Raw genomic sequence first — 17,654 nt, 5'->3', positions numbered from 1 at the left:
GAATTAAGACTGACAAAATGTTGAGTTTTAAATAAACAATTTCTCTTTACACAAATATTGTAATGACATAGAGACTATATCTTCGACTACAACACCCTCGTACCACACGAGTGGTCTCTTTGTGATTGTCTTGCGTAAAAACGTTGTATAATGCTCTTTCCCATAGGTACAGGTACAAATGTAAAGCTCATTGACCTAGACACATTTTGTCAAGGTGAGCGTCTGCTCAATTTTTTAAATTAATCTACTGTACTTCTTTGCAATGTGTTATTTGGGCCTGAAATAGCCGTGCACAAATGCAATGACTCAGTTAGCTGTTGTTAATTTTAGCCTGCAAGCTAACCACCATGTAAAGCTGTGTTGTTGTGTTAGCTGTGGCAAGATAGCTAGCAAGTGTGCTAGCAAACCGCCCTTGTTTTGTTGGTGTTAATTAGCTATTCATGTTCAGGCCAAAGAATGGACATAAAAGTGTTCCAATGACAACAAAGAGAGACTGCCATTAGCCACATTGCTGTGTCAGTCGTCATGTGGGATGCATGCCAATGTTGTGGTTTGGGAGTTTGATATCAGATAAGACCAACCGTTTCCCCTGCTAATATTTTCTAGTTGACTTGCCTAGCTATTTATTTAAATCTAATTAACGTAACTACTATTCCTCATTTTAGGTCAAGGTAATGCCTTATGGTCAGGTTGGTTGTATGTAACAACCGCTAGTCAGCTAGCTAGATAAAACAATGTATGTGGGGGTGACAGGTACGTGTATAAACATTCGACTCTCCCCTGGAATAGGGCACCTCCATGAACAACTTGAATAACCCCCCTAGATGGAACATGGGGCCAGACCCACGAGGAGGTGCTGCTGCTGACGGGAACAAATGGAATTATGCCCTCCTGGTGCCAATGCTGGGGCTGGCTGCCTTTCGTAAGTTTCCTGCACAGTACAGTGTTGTTACATAAGGACAGGATATTCACTATACATGACATGTGGTGTGTATATACAACTGAAGACAACATTTGTAGGCCAATCTTGTACTTACTTTGACAGACACTGACAAGACTTATACTCTTTTGTGGTGACTTCACTGCATTGCCCTACTCCAAATAGGTTGTCATTACAACATTATTATTACAATCACTACATATAATATTGCAGAAAAGTGATTGGGTAGTTCCAACCAGGGCTTGAACATGGGACTGTTGAACCAACACCTTCTATGAGGGGAGGTTGGTGGGTTGTTATATGAGAAGGTGTTTGGTCAACAGCCACAAGGTCCTGGGTTTAAGCCCTAGTCAGGACTACGCCCTATAATAACCAAACAACCTCCCATCCTCAGGCTGGATCTGGACCAGAGAGTCTCAGACAGAGATCATAAAGGTCAAGGCCCGGTACGACCAGGACATGTCTGCCGTGACCTCCAACCTTGAGATGAAGTACAGAGACACCCTGACGGAGAACCGGCGGGCGGCAGCCATCTTAGAGTTGGAGCTGGAGAAGGAGAGGCAGAGGGTCCAGGGGTACCGCCAGGCCCTCATCTCACAGAGCCAGCAGGTCATGGAGGAACGCAAACAGCTACAGGTGGAACGAGAGGTGGGAGGACTTGACTTAAAGATGCACCCCGGGATCTTAAGCACAGCAAATTTGTAACATATAGCACAAATTGGATTTGTAACATATCACACATATTTCTAAATTCGTATGATTGAATACAAATTGCAAAATTCGTAGCATGTCGCAAGAAATGGATGATGTAGTATACAATTGGATGAAGTAGTACACAAAAAACGGGGACCACTTTTGGCTCATGAGCGACACTTTCAAAACTACTGGCTGTCAAAACTGTTCGCTGCTCTGGCACCCCTATGGTGGAACAAGCTCCCTCACGACGCCAGGACAGCGGAGTCAATCACCACCTTCCGGAGACACCTGAAACCCCACCTCTTTAAGGAATACCTGGGATAGGATAAAGTAATCCTTCTAACCCCCCCCCCCCCCCCCCAAAGATTTAGATGCACTATTGTAAAGTGGTTGTTCCACTGGATATCATAAGGTAAATGCACCAATTTATAAGTCGCTCTGGATAAGAGCGTCTGCTAAATGACTTAAATGTAAATTATGAAAATGTTTGAGAATGCATCTTTAACTTAGTTTTAACTCCTAGTGGAGCCTGGTAAGGGCCTTGAAGGTGTGAGGGGAATGTTGCTTTTAAGATGGAGTTGTTATAAGCTGAGGTTATTTGTTGATGTTTAAATTGAACAGATAGGGACAGTGAAAGAGAGACAGGAAAGGTATGAGATGTGTGCCAGAAGGACGATGGGTCAGATTCAAACCCATGCAGACACTGGTATACCAATACATGTGTACTGAAATGGGAAAGGGGGATACCTAGTCAGTTGTACAATTGAATGCCTTCAACTGAAATGTGTCTGCATTTAACCCAACCCCTCTGAATCAGAGAGGTGCAGGGGGCTGCCTTAATCCACGTCTTCGGCGCCCGGGGAACACTGGGTTAACTGCCTTGTTCAGGGGCAGAACGACTGATTTTGACCTTGTCAGCTCAGGGATTCGATCCAGCAACCTTTCGGTTACTGGCCCATCGCTCTAACCACAGTACTGTGGAACTAACCACTAGACTAAACCCTGAAGCCACGGTTGAGGTTTGTATTATCTTGTGTTTAATAAACATTTCATTTTCAAATCTCCAGGCTCTGGAGCAAGAGAAGATGAAGCTTTTAGAATCCGGCGCCGCTGGGGCCATCCTCCAACACGCTCTGGCCAGAGAGAGCGACTGGCACCAGAGGGCCTCAGCCATGCTGAAGGATCTGGAGGAGGACCTTGTAGAGAGACAGGGGGCCTACTGCAACCTGCTCCTCCCCAGGGAACATAGGCTGGAGATGGAAAAGAACCTGCTCCTCAAGGTGGTGAAGGAACCGTTGGGAACGGATACAGATCTGGAGGGAGACCTGAAGGATATCTTTAAGAACGACCGCTACTGTGCCAAAGGCAACAATCGCCTCCTCAACGTGACGAAAATGGACAAGAGGAAGAATGGTAGCTTGATGTGGCTCTACCTCAGATACTGGCAGCTGCAGGTTACCATGGAGGCGCATAAACGGGCAGAGGACTCAATACTGGGAGTTACACCAGATAACAACCTCAAGTGACCTTGATAGGGTTGACATTGAGTATATAGTAATAGTCTTCTTGACTGCACAAATGTTTTATTTTTCACTAATGGTGAATTAGTTTGTATATTTCATTTCCTCTACATCATTTTATGACTCCTGACAAATGTAAATGCTTACTTTGTTACTAGTCAAACACAGTAAATGCCAATGGAATTGTCATTGAATGTCAGGGATATTTTCACAACTATAGTTTTGTCTTTGCACTCCAAACCCAATGTTGGATGATATGATACAGTATCATGAATTCTAGAGGAATATTTCCTTTTGATAAAATCATGTATATCCACATTGGACATCACAGCTATTTGGTCAGTCATGTAGAAGAAAATAGTGATATACTTTATTTTGACAGAATATACAATGTTATAACAGACTGTGGTTGTGTCATACAATAATGTAATGATGTGTAATATACTGACATCTCTGACTGGATACTTGGTGTGGGTTATTTAATTAGAGTAATGGTTGAGTAAAGCCCAGGACCACTTGACAAGCATTGCTGACCATAGCATCCTCAGGCTCCATAAAGTTTGAACTAATGTAAACAATCTGAGAAATAGACCTTAGTAGACATTTACATTGTATTCATCTAGCGGACACTCTTGTCCAGAGATGAAGTTCTGTTGGGAAAAAAACAACCACAGTTATTGCAAGTAAAGCCTTCTTGGAAACAGCTGCTATCAGTAGAAAAAAGCCAGGAAGAGAAAAAACAAGTGCAAAAGATTCTGAGGCACAGCAATCCCCTATCAGCTTTAGGCCATCTACGGCCAGGGAGGATCCTGCCCAGGGAAGGCTGCTGTTTCCTGGCTGAGACAGTAGCCCAGGGCTCCTGGAGGGAATAGTGGATGAACAGCTGAGCTCTGGGTAGGATGGGCAGTCATCCTCTCTAAAATACATCCCTTAAAGTCCCGCTCCAGTTATTTTTGACCTTTTCCTGTTGGAAAAACAATATCCTGGGTATAAATGTAGTAATGTAATGTGTACTTAAGCACCAAAAAAGAACAGACGACTTCCTCTATGCCGCCAATCACTTCAGCTACTGAAATCTGGTCTTAAAGGGGCAATCCAGGATTTGAAAAACAACAAAGCAGTCACTCTGCTAGTTGCCCCTTTAAAGGGGAAGTGCCTGCATGAGGCGCCCTGGGCATGGCGTTGAAGATACGAAAGCCCTCTTTGGTGGCAAAGTCCCAGGCCAGGTCAGCCACCTGCTCAGCTAACCTCCCAGAGCCGGTTTGTCCTGTAAAAGAGGGATAGTTAAGCCTACAACTACATATTGTTCATAAAACAGATGTAAGGTTAACATCTGGACAGACTGTTAGGCCAGCTAAGTAATAATATAATCTGGACAGACTGTTAGGCCAGCTAAGCAATAATATAATCTGGACAGACTGTTAGGCCAGCTAAGCAATAATATAATCTGGACAGACTGTTAGGCCAGCTAAGTAATAATATAATCTGGACAGACTAGGATAGCTAAATAATAATATAATCTGGACAGACTGTTAGGCCAGCTAAGTAATAATATAATCTGGACAGACTATTAGGCTAGCTAAATAATATAATAGTAATATATGCCACTTTTATCCAAAGCAAATTAGTCATGCATGCATAGATACTTAAAAAAAAAATATATATATATATATATCTATGAGTGGTCCTGGGAATCGAACCCACTATCCTGGTGTTGCAAGAGTAATGCTCTTCCAACAGCTACAGAGGACCAAGTAATAGCTGACAAGCTATAAGATCCAAACGATGTACCTTTACAAAGCTTTATTAATTCTCGTTGAAGATATTGCCTGAGACACAATCCTAAACTCTGGTCTATGTTCTGGTACCTGCAATGGTACTCTTGCTCTCCCCCTGGTGGCTGGCTGCCAGGCAGAAGAGGTGGAAGGCCATGTAGAAGTTCCAGTCTGGGATTCCCTCCTCCAGACCCATAGAGCTGCAGTACTGCCCCATCACCTCCTCTACAGTGGGGATACCCAGCTGGACTAGGCCCCTGTCAGATATACCTGTAGGAAACACAATGTAACCACCACTGTGTTGATCTATTGAATCATAACTATACTGAACAAATATATAAAAACGCAACATGCAACAATTTCAGTTACAGTTCATATAAGGAAATCAGTCAATTTAAATCAATTAATTAGGCCCTAATCTATTGATTTCACATGACTGGGAATACAGATATGCATTTGTTGGTCACAGACACCTTTTAAAAAAAGGTAGGCGTGAATCAGAGAACCAGTCAGTATCTGGTGTGACCACCATTTGGCTCATGCAGTGCGACACATCTCCTTCACATAGAGTTGATCAGACTGTTGATTGTGGAATGTTGTCCTACTCCTCTTCAATGGCTGTGGGAAGTTGCTGGATATTGGCGGGAACTGAAACACGCTGTCGTACAAGTCGATCCACAGCATCCCAAACATGATCAATGGGTGACATGTCTGGTGAGTATGCAGGCCATGGAAGAACTGGGACATTTTCAGCTTCCAGGAATTGTGTACAGATCCTTGCGTCATGGGGCCGTGCACTATCATGCTGAAACATGAGGTGATTGCAGTGGATTAAATGGCACTACAATGGGCCTCAGGATCTCGTCACGGTATCTCTGCATTCAAATTGCCATCGATAAAATGCAATTGTGTTAGCTGTCCATAGCTTATGCCTGTCCATACTAGGGCTGTCCCCAACTAAAAAAAAATATTGGTAGACCGAGAATAGTGCTGTTCTTTCAACCAATCGATTGGTCAAAATGTTTAAACTTATTTTTCCATATATAGACAGACACACCCTATGTGAATAAAACCAACTACATATGCACTGAACTTGTCTGATGCTTTAAGCACACTGTTTGATTATATAATTAAAGACACACAAATGACTCAAGAAAGAGCCCGATGGTCACAATGTGTTAAAAAAAAATTACAGCGAGTGCATGTGTGACTGGCGCACGTTGTCTCGCTCTCCTCCCTACTGCAGCGAAAAGGCACCACAAGTGTTTATTGCGCTGTCCATGCTGAAGCTGCCACATCATTACAGCCATTTAGTTTCTGTCTTGATTCTGACTGAAAAGTATTGTTAACGAAATCCCTAATTTGTTTAGGAAAAACATTCCCTCTTCACTCAACCCATACTCTGTTTATGTAAAACATGTAAGCATCGCATGCATGTGACCAATACGGCCTGACCTATAGCCTATCATAATCACATCAATAAATTGGTTATAAACAAACTCCGAACACAGTTATGTCGACTGCAAAATGGATGTGGAGGACGTGAAAAAGAAACAGGTGAATGTTTACTGGTTGCTCAGGAGGGAAAGGGGAAGTCAGATGTGTGGAAGACATTGAGTTAGTTGTGGTAACTACTGGAGGTCCAGATAAAGGAGGGTAGAGGAGAAAGTGCTGCATGAGTATTATGTGCCAAACAGGTGCTGTTAGATTACAATAATATTATTTTCTCTGACCATTTGGAACATTAAACAACACTAAATAAGTGTACCAGAGAGTCTGTTCTAACGCAAAAAAATAAATACCTTTATTACAGCAGACTAAAAACAGTTGCATGCACCTTTCCAACAAGTCAGTTGAAGTACATTTCTGCCCTGGTCAACTGTAAGTGTTGTTAAGTGGAAATGTCTAGGATCAACAACGGCTCACAGAACGGGACCGCCGAGTGCTGAAGCGTGTAACAATTGTCTGTCCTCGGTTGTAACACTCGCTTCCAGAGGCAGTTTGGAACTCAGTAGTAACTTCAGCACAAGAACTGTTCGTCGGGAGCTTCATGAAATTCGTTTCCATGGCCGAGCAGCCACACACAAGCCTAAGATCACCATGCGCAATGCCAAGCGTCGGTTGAAGTGGTGTAAAGCTCGCTGCCATTGGACTCTGGAGCAGTGGAAACGCTGGAGTGATGAATAACGTTGCACCATCTGGCAGTCGGACTGACAAATCTGGGTTTGGCGAATGCCAGGAGAACACTACCTGCCCCAATGCATAGAGCCAACTGTAAAGTTTGGTGGAAGAGGAATAATGGTCTGGGGTTGTTTTTCATGGTTCGGGCTAGGCCCTTTAGTTCCAGTGAAGGGAAATCTTAACGCTACAGCATTCAATTACTAGATGATTTCTAGATGATTCTGTGCTTCCAACTTTGTGGCAACAGTTTTGGGAAGGCCCTTTCCTGTTTCAGCATGACAATGCCCCTCTGCACAAAGCAAGGTCCATTTAGAAATGGTTTGTCGAGATTGGTGTGGAAGAACTTGACTGGCCTGCACAGAGCCCTGACCTCAACCCCATCGAACACCTATGGGATGAACTGGAACGCCAACTGCGAGCCAGGCCTAATCGCCCGACCTCACTAATGCTCTTGTGGCCGAATGGAGTCCCCGCAGAAATGTTCCAACATCTAGTGGAAAGCCTTCCCAGAACAGTAGAGGCAGTTATAGCAGCAAGGGGTGGACCAACTCCATATTAATGGACATGATTTTGGAAGGAGATGTTCAACGAGCCGGTGTCCACATACTTTTGACAATGTTGTGTATATAGACTATGTTCAATTTTTCGAATCAGTTATTGTTTTCTTGTCAAACTCAGACATTTCTCTCAAAACACAGGGATGTTGATTCGCATGGCACTAGTATTATCAGAGGACCAAAAAACAGCAGGTTATTCTGGCTGGAATTGCACATAATTACATTACCCGACCACCCTCAGTAAAACTAATCCCGTCTGATGCTTAAGGCATTGTTCTCAATCCCAATATGCTGGTTCATTCTGCTACTATGCACATAGCAACATAGGGAAAGGTGCCAATTCTATGGTGCACTGAAGATTATGTTTCAGAACTGCAGACAGCGACCATATCCAACGTGGGAGAAAGCGCATTTGTTCTAAAATAATATTAGATCTATTAACGTTGCACCATTATTTTTACATAATATAACCACATGCACATTTTAGAGTGGTCTTTTATTGTCCCCAGCACAAGGTGCACCTGTGTGATGATCATGCTGTTTAATCAGCTTCTTGATATGCCACACCTGTCAGGTGGATGGACTATCTTGGCAAAGGTGAAATGCTCACTAACAGGAATGTAAACAAAGTTGTGCACACAATTTGAGAGAAATACATTTTTTGGGGCGTATGGAACATTTCTGGGATCTTTTATTTCAAGCTCATGAAACATGGGACCAACACTTTACATGTTGTGTTTATATTTTGGTTCAGTGTAAATGCATACTACTTCTAGGCTATATCCCAAATGGCACCCTATATAGTGCACTACTTTTGACCAAGGCGCATGGGAATAGGGTGCCATTTGAGTTTTATATCTGTGGGCCTGGTAGGGTGCAGTGGTACGGTTAGGTGGTATAATGGTACCTGTCAGTAGAGGGTTGTCCTGGGGCAGGTAGTGACCCATACAGCTGAAGGTCAGGTCTATTAGAGGGTCACCCAGTTTGGAACGGCCCCAGTCCATCACCGCAACCACCTCTGGCTTCTCTGCGTGGAACACGAGGTTCTCCAGTCTATGGACCAGAGGGGGTTTTGGGTTGGATTCATTTCACCACGGCTGTGTTCAAAATGGCACCCTTTTCCCTTCATAGTGCACTACTTTTGACCAGATCAATGGGATTAGTACACTATATGGGGAATAGGGTGCCATGTGGGATGCCCACCTAATCAGGACTTTTCAAATACAAATGTTACTGCTGATTATGTAAATATGTACATGCTGTGTGTGTTATACCTGAAGCTTCCATGGATCAGCGTAGTTCTCTGGTGTTTGGGGAGGTGCAGAGGAAGCCACTGTATGAGTCTCTCCATGGCTGGGATGGGCTGGGTCTCACTGTCCCTGTACTGCTGAGTCCACCACCGTACCTGAAGCCCCATGTAATCCACTACAGAGGAGAAAGAGGGAGAGAGAAGATGAAGGAGAGAGTGAAAGAAAGAGAAGGAGAGAGGAAGTAGAGAGGAAAGCGAGAGAGAGACAGAGATATAGAGAATGGCACAAAACCATCTTTGCTAAATAAATTAATTACCTGGCTCGCCGTAGTCCTCCAGGCCGACTGCTCTAGTATCTAGACAGTGGATCTGGCAGAGTGTGTGTTGCATGGCTTGGTACAAGGCCCTCCTGTCCCCAGGGGTCAGGCCTGGCAGGGAGTGGTCACTGAACATCCTCCCTAGACAGACCTCCATCAAGAGGAAGGGAGCACCCAGGACACTGGACAACATAATCACATACAGGAAGAAGACAGAGAGACAAACGGGGATAAAAAAAAACTCATCCAGAACTATGTAACGTGCATGAGTGTATGTTTCTGTGCTTGTTTATGTGTGTGTGTCTGTCAGGCAGTGTGCGTTCTCACCTTGGGTCCTCACACAGATCAATGATCTCTGGAACAGGGATGCTGGATCCATTGAGAGATTTCAACAACCTGTGGAGTACAGAGAATAGAGTGATGTATGAAGAAACCTTCTTTCAACTGGAACTGAACAAAAAGTTTAATAATACAAATGGTGTCACAAATGACATTCTATTCCCTATAGTGCACTGCTGTTGACCAGGGCCCATAGGGTGCACTATATAGGGAACATGGCGCTGTTTGGGACACAGACACAGTGATCTAGATAGAAGAGACGTATAATCAATCCAGATGCTGATCACTTCCATCTCACACCCATCTAATTCCCACAGCTAGGTAGGTGGTGTGGAGGAACCCAACCTGTACTCTGTCTCCATGGCTCGGGAGGTCTTCTGCTGTTTCCTCAGGAGTAGATGGCGCCCTCCAGTGGTCAAGTGATATAAGGAGTTTGACTGGCTGGGGCTGAGTTGTTGGACAGCAACAGGGTCTGCTTCAGATATAGAGACAGACAGCATCAACAACAGTAAATAGAGACACCAGGTGTGTCCCAAATGGCTTCTTATTCCTACTTCTTTTGACAAGGGCCCTTTTTAGGAATAGGGTGCCGTTTGGGACGCATCCATCATATAGGAGAGCTTTCTAAACAGACATCATAGATCAACATACATGTCCTGGTCCTCCCTTCCCCCAACGCCTTTAGAGGCTACAGGACTTTGTACTGACAACACTGAGCTAATATCAGTTCTATCCATTTCTAGACAGAAGTTTTGACATGGATATATGTTCTGACGAAGCTCTGACAAAGGCCAAGAGGCCGATACGTAATCTTTTAAACTACAGTTATACTGGCAAGAGTAGTGTGCAAGGTTTTCTTTTCTTTAAAGAAATGGATAGATGTACCTTCGTCAGACAGATGGAGAGCCTTCCTCAGGTACTGTGTGAGTCGGTCCATAGGGAGCTTTGTGGCCCAAGGGGCTGAGTCAGGACCAGGAACAAACCCTGACAGGGGGATCCCCAGCATCCCTTCCAGCTCCTTCACTGACACTGCAAGGTCCCCTACCTGGAGAACAATATCTATCACTCACCAGTGGCTCGGTCAGAGTCTGTGGGTTATGTTCCCTAGTGTTTGGTGACTACTACGAAGCTTGGGGAAGAACTTGAAACACTGCTCAATGAAACAGCGAGATCATTCACTAGGTTGCAGTCACTTGCACAGTACACCACAAAATCTCCAAGATAGAGTGGCATGGGTATGGGGAGTTCTGAATGCAGAGATGGAGCTCACTCACCTTGATAGCATGCATCCCTAGCTGGACAGCTGCCTTAACGTTTAACTCCAGGTCATCCAGAAACACAGCCTCATGGGCAGAGACACCCAGTCTGTTCAGACACAGGTGGTAGATCCTAGGGTCTGGCTTACTGAGGCCCTCCCTACACGACTCAACTATCTACAACCAGAGATGGAGGGAGGGGGGAGAGAGAGAGGAATGGTTAGGGGGTACAGCAGTAATGAGAGAGGTGGGAAAGAGGGATGGTGAGAGACAGGATGGGGACAGAGAGAGAGTGAGAGAGAGAGAAAGTCTGCATTGTATTTGTAATGCCATTTCTGCACTCAAACACTGAAATTTGACATAGTATTGTCTACTAACTGTTACACAGCTACTATTTGTGTTACTTTTACTATCATTACTCCATAATATCTGCATCCCAAATGGCACCCTATTCCTATGTAGTGTACTACTTTTAACCAGGGCCTATAGGGCTCCCATAGGGCTCTGATCAAAAGTAGTGCACTATATAGGGAATAGGGTGCCATTTGGGACGTAGCAGATGTAAACATAAAATGCTTAGTCACCACATCGAAGAGAGAGTGGTCCAGAGGCAGAAAGGGGTCACCGTTCAGCTGGAGGAAGTTGTTGCTGAGGACAGCAGTCTTCAGGCCCCTGGAGCGAGCACACAAAATGGCCTTCATCATGACGGGTAGAGGCCTGGTCATTGGCCCACTGGTCAGATCAGACAAGAATGAGCCAATGGGAACAGGACATCCTGCCTGAGGGTGGAGCAGCAGAGAGGGATAATGAATGAAGATGTGGATTGAATCCCAAATGGCACCCTATTCCCTAGTTTAGTGCACTACTTTTAACCAGGGCCCATAGGGTACAGGCTGTAGGTACAGAGAGACATGGCTAGTCGTGATGTAGTAGACATAAGCTCACTATCTCACTGCACTGCCTGCCGAAGGCCTCCACAAACTCCTCGGCCCCAATCTCTCCACGCATGAACCTCTTCCACGCGTTCAACTCCCCACCCGTCCTGATGGCCCTGCCCAGCGTGCCCAGAGGAACACTGTTCTGTTGTTCAAACACTAGGGAGAAAAAGAGACCAAGAATATTATGTTGCACTATATTGACTTCTATGTCTATTTTTTATTTAACCTTTATTTAACTAGGCAAGTCAGTTAAGAACAAATTCTTATTTTCAATGACGGCCTACCGGGGAACAGTGGGTTAACTGCCTTGTTCAGGGGCAGAACGACAGATTTGTACCTTGTCAGCTTAGGGATTCGATCTTGCAACCTTTCGGTCACTAGTCCAACGCTCTAACCACTAGGCTCCCTGCCGCCCTTATGTATTGAGGCCCTTTCCTCCATTAGGAGTTGAATGGAAATAAGTAGGCCTACCGTAATGGCCTATTTTTGATGTTGGGTTATACAAGGCTTGTGTGGTACATTGTGTGGCACATTGTGTGGCCTATATGACATACCTGTTGCCAATTTGACAGGAGACGGAATGAGAACTCCATACATGTCAAAAATGACAGCTTTGTAAGTGGAGATGGCAGCAAAGCTTCTGTGACAGAGGCTAGGCATCTTCAGACTCCACAACTGAGACCTGAATCGTGCAGCAGTCCGCATCTTCTTCATCAGCATCATCATCTTGGTTTTGCACAAGAAAAGAGTACAAAGCTTGTTAGTCAAATGAGAGAAGAGAACACGCTAAAACAAGTAAAGATTGCTACCCTGTGTCTGACAAAAATACCTTCTTGGATTAATCAAAATCCTAACATTGAAAACAGGAGACAGTAGAAAAGTTTCCCCCTTCTTTCAATCTAACCTCTTACTTCAACGTTGTCACTGTCAGGCAACGTCAGATAGTTGTCAACGTCTCTCTCTCTTACCTGTGTTGACCTTACGCTGGCAAACGTTGATTGAAGAATATTATGTGATAGTCTTGTTTTCTAGAGACACATTTGCAGTACTGTTTACAATGCAGACATGTTGTTCTTCAGTGTAGGTCATGTGATTATGGTTTGTGCTTACGTCGTTACGTTGGAACGCCCTCTATTTTATTTAGGGTAAATATCTGAGCAGAAGAATGGGAAGAAGACTGATATGTACTCATGATATGACTTAATAACAATAACAATAACTATCATTTACCAAATGTGTTCGCAAAGGTAAAACAATTTGCAATTCATTCCAAAGAGGACAATGCACTCACAAAATACATGAGAATGTATGCCATGAGATAGCTAGAAGCTGGCTAACAGTTTTTGGCTAGCTATTATTCTGCAGAGCTTGGCGAATTAGCTTGCTGCTAGCAAGTTAGCGTTGTCGTCGGACAAGCTAATGGCTAACCCAAATAGTAGTTCGCTTGCCATTTAATCTGTGAAATACATGGATTTCATTAATATATTCATCTAACTTTCTTTGCCCTTGTCATATCACCATCGTTTAGTTAGCTAGCAATACGTTAGTTAGCCCAGTTAAAAATAACGTTAGCCAGCTAACTTATTGCAAAGTTAACTAGTTACTGTAGCATTAGGTACCATGGTAAATGGACAACTAACGGCCAGCTAGCTAAACGTTTTGTTGCAAATTAATATCATATTTGTTCGGCCATTAAATGTTAATATAACGCTTGTTTTATCACTTGACTTTTGCCACTTTTAATAACCGACATGCTAGCAAGCTATCCAACCAACCGCTTGTGTGACTTCAGCTAGCTAGCGATAATCTAGCTAGCTAGTCTACGATAGCCTGCTACCTAGTTTAGTAAATTATGCTAGCTAGCTATCCTAGTACGTACATTTAGCTAGCTAGCTAGTTAACGAATAATATGAAAATATGTGGTGGCGTTTGCTAGTCAACTTAACATACGAGTTGATTAATTAGCTAACTAGTACTGTTATGAATGATTGTGCATGATGTTTTAATGAGTAGAAAGTGCCAGTTGGGTGAGTATGGTGGTGGTGTCATTTTAGTCCGAATAGATTCTGACCCTGCACTTGCTTATAGTTGCACTGGCGTCGGACAGGCTTCATGTTTAAATTAAGACACTACGGTGCCTGCACAAGATATGGCTCAGAAAATGTACCTCAATCCAGGGATGAGAAATGCATTGTACTCTGAATTGTCCCATTATTCCAAATGTTACACCGAGAAGGTTGAACGACTGACTGTTAATAGTAGCCACATCTGCCATTATGGAATTGCTGCTGTGGCTTCTGCTACCTATCATGAGGACAAAAAGGTAACTTTTATGGAAAAACGAGTAGTCATTCATCTTCTCTGTATAACAGTTGTTGAGTACAAGGCATTTCTCATCCCTCGATTGAGGTACATTTTCTGAGCCAGGAATCCTGTCTGACCCTAATGCAGTTGTAAACAAGCGTAGGGTCTGAATCTATTTTGGCTAGTGGCATGTCTGAACAGCTTGTTTGAAAGACAGTTGGTTTACTAGAGAGGATGTTAGCTAGCTAGCCAGCTATCTATTCGAATAACGTTTTTGCTTTATGAATCAACTGGAATACTGCTGACCTATGTGAGCAAACTATCATGCTAGCAAGCTAGTTCAACAAGACAATATTGTTCATTCTGTTACTTAAGCCATATAGCTAGCTAGCTAATTACCTTCCCATATGGTGCCAATTGAACAGATAGTTCATCTTTGCAGAGGGTCTCGTATGTGTGGTTTACATTAAAGAGAAAGACGGATGCTTAACATGGTCTATCCATTACCTTTGTTTTGTTTTCAGCTGCCACAGACAGACAGATCATCAGTCTTGAAACATAGATGTTGTGAAGATGAGCAAGAAGACACCTAATCGTCCAGGGATCACTTTTGAAGTCGGTGCTAGAATCGAAGCTCAAGACTATCTACAAAAATGGTATGTAACAGTCAAGTTCCTTTATGTAATCATGTGCATAATGACAGATATACATGTAACATAATAGACATTTTGTTCTTGTCTTCTTTTGCCTTCTTTCTTATACAACCTTCTAGGTACTCGTCACGCATTGAGGACATCGATTTCGATGAGGGGAAGATGCTTGTCCACTTTGATCGTTGGAGCCATCGATATGATGAGTGGATCGCCTGGGACAGCACTCGACTGCGGCCTCTTGAAAGGCCAACACTCCGTAAAGAAGGACTGAAGGAAGAGGAGGGGGAGATAACTGTAGGTGTTTTTGTCCAGCCACAGACTACTTCTCAATTCGTCTCTCCACGATTCCTCGCATCCTATTTCCTTGATGCATTCTCAACCGTATTGGAGGAGAAGGTCCAAGGTCCCTCCCCTCAGACCTTCTTCTCCATTTGAGAAGATATGATGATGTGAGGAATTGAGAGAATATGAGTTGGGAGTGTCACATGTATTGTGGCTTGCAATGTATGGATGGATTTGATGAAACTCATATGGCATGCCAAGTACTCAAAACAGCCTTCTCTGGGCTAGACAGTTTGCCTCATGAGGAGTTTTGTTGTAGATGGTTGAGAGTGTGCAATCAATCGGATGAGTGATAGATGGATAGTAGTAACATATCGATTCTGAGTAAACTATCGTTTTAAAATAAATAACAAATTGTTTATGCCTTATATCTTATAAATATTTCTACCAGGAGAGACTCAGCGAGATGTCAGCATCTCGCCTTGATGAGCTTCCTGGATGTACAGAGAGCACAGAGGACCAAACAGAGTTACCGCAGCCGAGACAAGTATACATACATTCCCTGTGTCTCATTTTGCAGTGATTTGGCTGAATTATTAACTCCTTGTCTTACTCACTGTTTCGGTTCTTCACATAACACAGCTTTGGTCAAAACCATCAGATCATTTTTGTTGAGGCATAACTGAATCTGACATAGCTATACCAGAGTTTAGGCATTTCCATACTGCAGTGCTATTCTGTGGTCTAAAGGGGCTCATTCTGTGTCATTCAAGTTTTTGCTCTTTGTGTTACTGTCATATGTTTGTAACATTTATCTTTGAGCTTTTTGTGTTACAACCTTTCTCTTTGCCTTAAAGGTCCAATGCAGCCATTTTTATCTCAATATTAAGTAATTTAGTACCTTACTGTGATTGTTTTCAACTAAAATGATCCAAAAATAGCATCTTAGCAAAGATCAATTTCTCAAGTAAGAATTTTGCTAGGACTGTCTGTGAGTGGTCTGAATGGGGAGGGGAAAACTTAAAACTAGCTGTTATTGGCAGAGAGGTTTGGAACTCTCTTTCTTATTGGTCTATTAACTAATTTACAGCCTGTTGATGTCACCAGGCAGGCCAAAACTCCATCCCACCAGAACAGGCTGAAATTTCAGGCGGCCTTTTCAAACAGCTCTTACACTAAAGTGGCATTTTCACAATTTCAAAGTATTATTCCAACCTCAGTGTGGAAATGTATTTAACACACAGGAAATTACATGTTTTACAGCACTGGGCCTTTAATATTCAAGCTACACTTTCAACCTTACAAGCAATTCCTTACATCCTAAATCAGACAACAACATTTAGTGCTTCTACAGTATCTATACTGGACAAAAATATAAATGTAACATGCAACAATTTTAAAGATTTTACGGAGTTACAGTTCATAGAAAGGCCCACCCACTTGGGAGCCAGGCCCAGCCAATCAGAATTAGTTTTTCCCCACAAAAGGGCTTTATTACAGACAGAAATACTCCTAAGCACCGCCCCCCCACTCTCAAATTTCAAGGATCTTTTATTTCAGCTCATGAAGCATGGAACCAACACTTTACATGTTGCGTTTATATTTTGGTTCAGTATAATTTCAGACTTTTGTCTCACATGGCACGTGTTTGTTAAATACATATTTAGAGTAATGGAGGTTTGTGTTTGGCTTGACTTGTTTTACAGGAATTGAGAGATGGTGAAGAGGTGCTTGCTCGATGGACAGATTGTCGCTACTATCCTGCAAAGATTGAATCTGTAAACAAAGAGGGTATTTATCACTAACTATTTCTAAAGCATTAGCAGGCCATATGGCCAATACACACAACACAATAACTTGCAATTGTGTCCGTCCCAACTGAAGTGTCTTTGTTAAATTCTAGGTATCTACACGGTGCAGTTTTATGATGGAGTTATTCGCTGTGTGAAAAAAATTCATATCAAATCTATGCCCCATGATGCAAAAGGACAGGTGAGCTGGTCACATGATCATACAATCACTTCTGGAATCAGCATGAGCATATATTATTTTTTTTTTTTTTTTTTTTTTTGTAAATTTAACCTTGATTTAACAAGGCAAGTCAGTTAAGAACAAATTCTTATTTACAATGACGGCCTGGATAGCATTACTCCAATAGAAGTAAGGAACATGTAGCTTAGTAAGAACCTGGCATTATTGCTAAGGATCTGGCGTTATAGCTAGGAGTCTGGCGTTATAGCTAGGAGTCTGGCGTTATAGCTAGGAGTCTGGCGTTACAGCCAGGAGTCTGGCGTTACAGCCAGGAGTCTGGCGTCACAGCCAGGAGTCTGGCGTCACAGCCAGGAGTCTGGCGTCACAGCCAGGAGTCTGGCGTCACAGCCAGGAGTCTGGCGTTTTTAGATATACTGATTTAATAGAAGGCAAGTTCAAATTCCTGAAAGTCTGTTGTAGACAGTGTAGGATACCATAATTTTCTATTTCACTTCTCCCTCTTTTTCAGAAGGTAAAGGGCAACAGGGAATTGCTGGATTTAATGCGAAGGCTGATTCCCACAGTCTTGGCAGGATAGACTTGCTGGCTTCTCCCTTGTTCCAACCAGCAGACACTCAAGGAGACCAGAGTCTAATCTTATTTACTTCTTGATTAA

At 43.1% G+C, this 17,654-nt stretch overlaps 3 protein-coding genes across 14 annotated transcripts in view; 2 read left to right on the top strand and 1 right to left on the bottom strand.

Moving 5' to 3' along the window:
• The first annotated feature begins 73 nt into the window (after window positions 1-73).
• LOC115181386 (coiled-coil domain-containing protein 127-like) lies at window positions 74-3,615 on the top strand. The gene is made up of 4 exons (XM_029743320.1): window positions 74-214; window positions 790-922; window positions 1,335-1,588; window positions 2,704-3,615. Exons 2-4 carry the CDS (start codon window positions 799-801, stop codon window positions 3,160-3,162), a joined length of 837 nt encoding a protein of 278 aa, XP_029599180.1. The 5' UTR covers window positions 74-214; window positions 790-798; the 3' UTR covers window positions 3,163-3,615.
• Window positions 3,507-12,872, bottom strand: LOC115181383 (acyl-CoA dehydrogenase family member 10). 6 transcript variants are annotated; one of them, XM_029743308.1, is made up of 13 exons: window positions 12,737-12,872; window positions 12,323-12,494; window positions 11,776-11,924; window positions 11,415-11,609; window positions 10,849-11,007; window positions 10,460-10,619; window positions 9,920-10,049; window positions 9,563-9,631; window positions 9,236-9,417; window positions 8,944-9,094; window positions 8,577-8,722; window positions 5,025-5,201; window positions 3,507-4,423 (listed from the first exon to the last, which is right to left on the bottom strand). In XM_029743308.1, the coding sequence occupies exons 2-13, from the start codon at window positions 12,492-12,494 to the stop codon at window positions 4,278-4,280; spliced, it is 1,836 nt and encodes a 611-aa protein (XP_029599168.1). In that variant the 5' UTR covers window positions 12,737-12,872; the 3' UTR covers window positions 3,507-4,277. The 6 variants fall into 6 exon arrangements, with proteins under 6 accessions (XP_029599168.1, XP_029599171.1, XP_029599169.1 ...); XM_029743311.1 differs by having other exon boundaries at window positions 9,920-10,046; XM_029743309.1 differs by having other exon boundaries at window positions 12,680-12,868.
• Window positions 12,873-12,921: 49 nt separating this feature from the next.
• The window catches only part of LOC115181373 (PHD finger protein 20-like protein 1), a 29,830-nt gene continuing 25,097 nt past the window's right edge, over window positions 12,922-17,654 (top strand). For 5 of the 7 annotated variants that reach the window (XM_029743285.1, XM_029743287.1, XM_029743286.1 and 2 more), the window contains exons 1-7: window positions 12,922-13,015; window positions 14,597-14,728; window positions 14,845-15,019; window positions 15,459-15,554; window positions 16,714-16,798; window positions 16,911-16,999; window positions 17,508-17,510. In XM_029743285.1, coding sequence (XP_029599145.1) covers window positions 14,646-14,728; window positions 14,845-15,019; window positions 15,459-15,554; window positions 16,714-16,798; window positions 16,911-16,999; window positions 17,508-17,510 — 531 coding nt within the window. In that variant the 5' untranslated portion in view covers window positions 12,922-13,015; window positions 14,597-14,645. The remainder of the gene's footprint in view (window positions 13,016-14,596; window positions 14,729-14,844; window positions 15,020-15,458; window positions 15,555-16,713; window positions 16,799-16,910; window positions 17,000-17,507; window positions 17,511-17,654) is intronic. The other 2 variants (XM_029743288.1, XM_029743283.1) reach the window with 2 other exon arrangements.

This window comes from Salmo trutta, unplaced genomic scaffold, assembly GCF_901001165.1.
Source record: "Salmo trutta unplaced genomic scaffold, fSalTru1.1, whole genome shotgun sequence".
Lineage (NCBI taxonomy): Eukaryota > Metazoa > Chordata > Actinopteri > Salmoniformes > Salmonidae > Salmo > Salmo trutta.
This window is presented reverse-complemented; position numbering and strand designations above follow the sequence as displayed.

Excerpts from the sequence above, each read along its gene's own strand:
- LOC115181383 (XM_029743308.1), bottom strand. The coding sequence starts at position 12,494 with ATGATGATGCTGATGAAGAAGATGCGGACTGCTGCACGATTCAGGTCT. Across the intron at positions 9,418-9,562 it reads GATCTGTGTGAGGACCCAAG|TGTCCTGGGTGCTCCCTTCC; the intron begins GTGAGAACGCAC and ends TATGTTGTCCAG. Across the intron at positions 8,723-8,943 it reads CTGATCCATGGAAGCTTCAG|ACTGGAGAACCTCGTGTTCC; the intron begins GTATAACACACA and ends TCTGGTCCATAG.
- LOC115181386 (XM_029743320.1), top strand. The coding sequence starts at position 799 with ATGAACAACTTGAATAACCCCCCTAGATGGAACATGGGGCCAGACCCA. Across the intron at positions 923-1,334 it reads GCTGGGGCTGGCTGCCTTTC|GCTGGATCTGGACCAGAGAG; the intron begins GTAAGTTTCCTG and ends TCCCATCCTCAG. Across the intron at positions 1,589-2,703 it reads AGCTACAGGTGGAACGAGAG|GCTCTGGAGCAAGAGAAGAT; the intron begins GTGGGAGGACTT and ends TCAAATCTCCAG.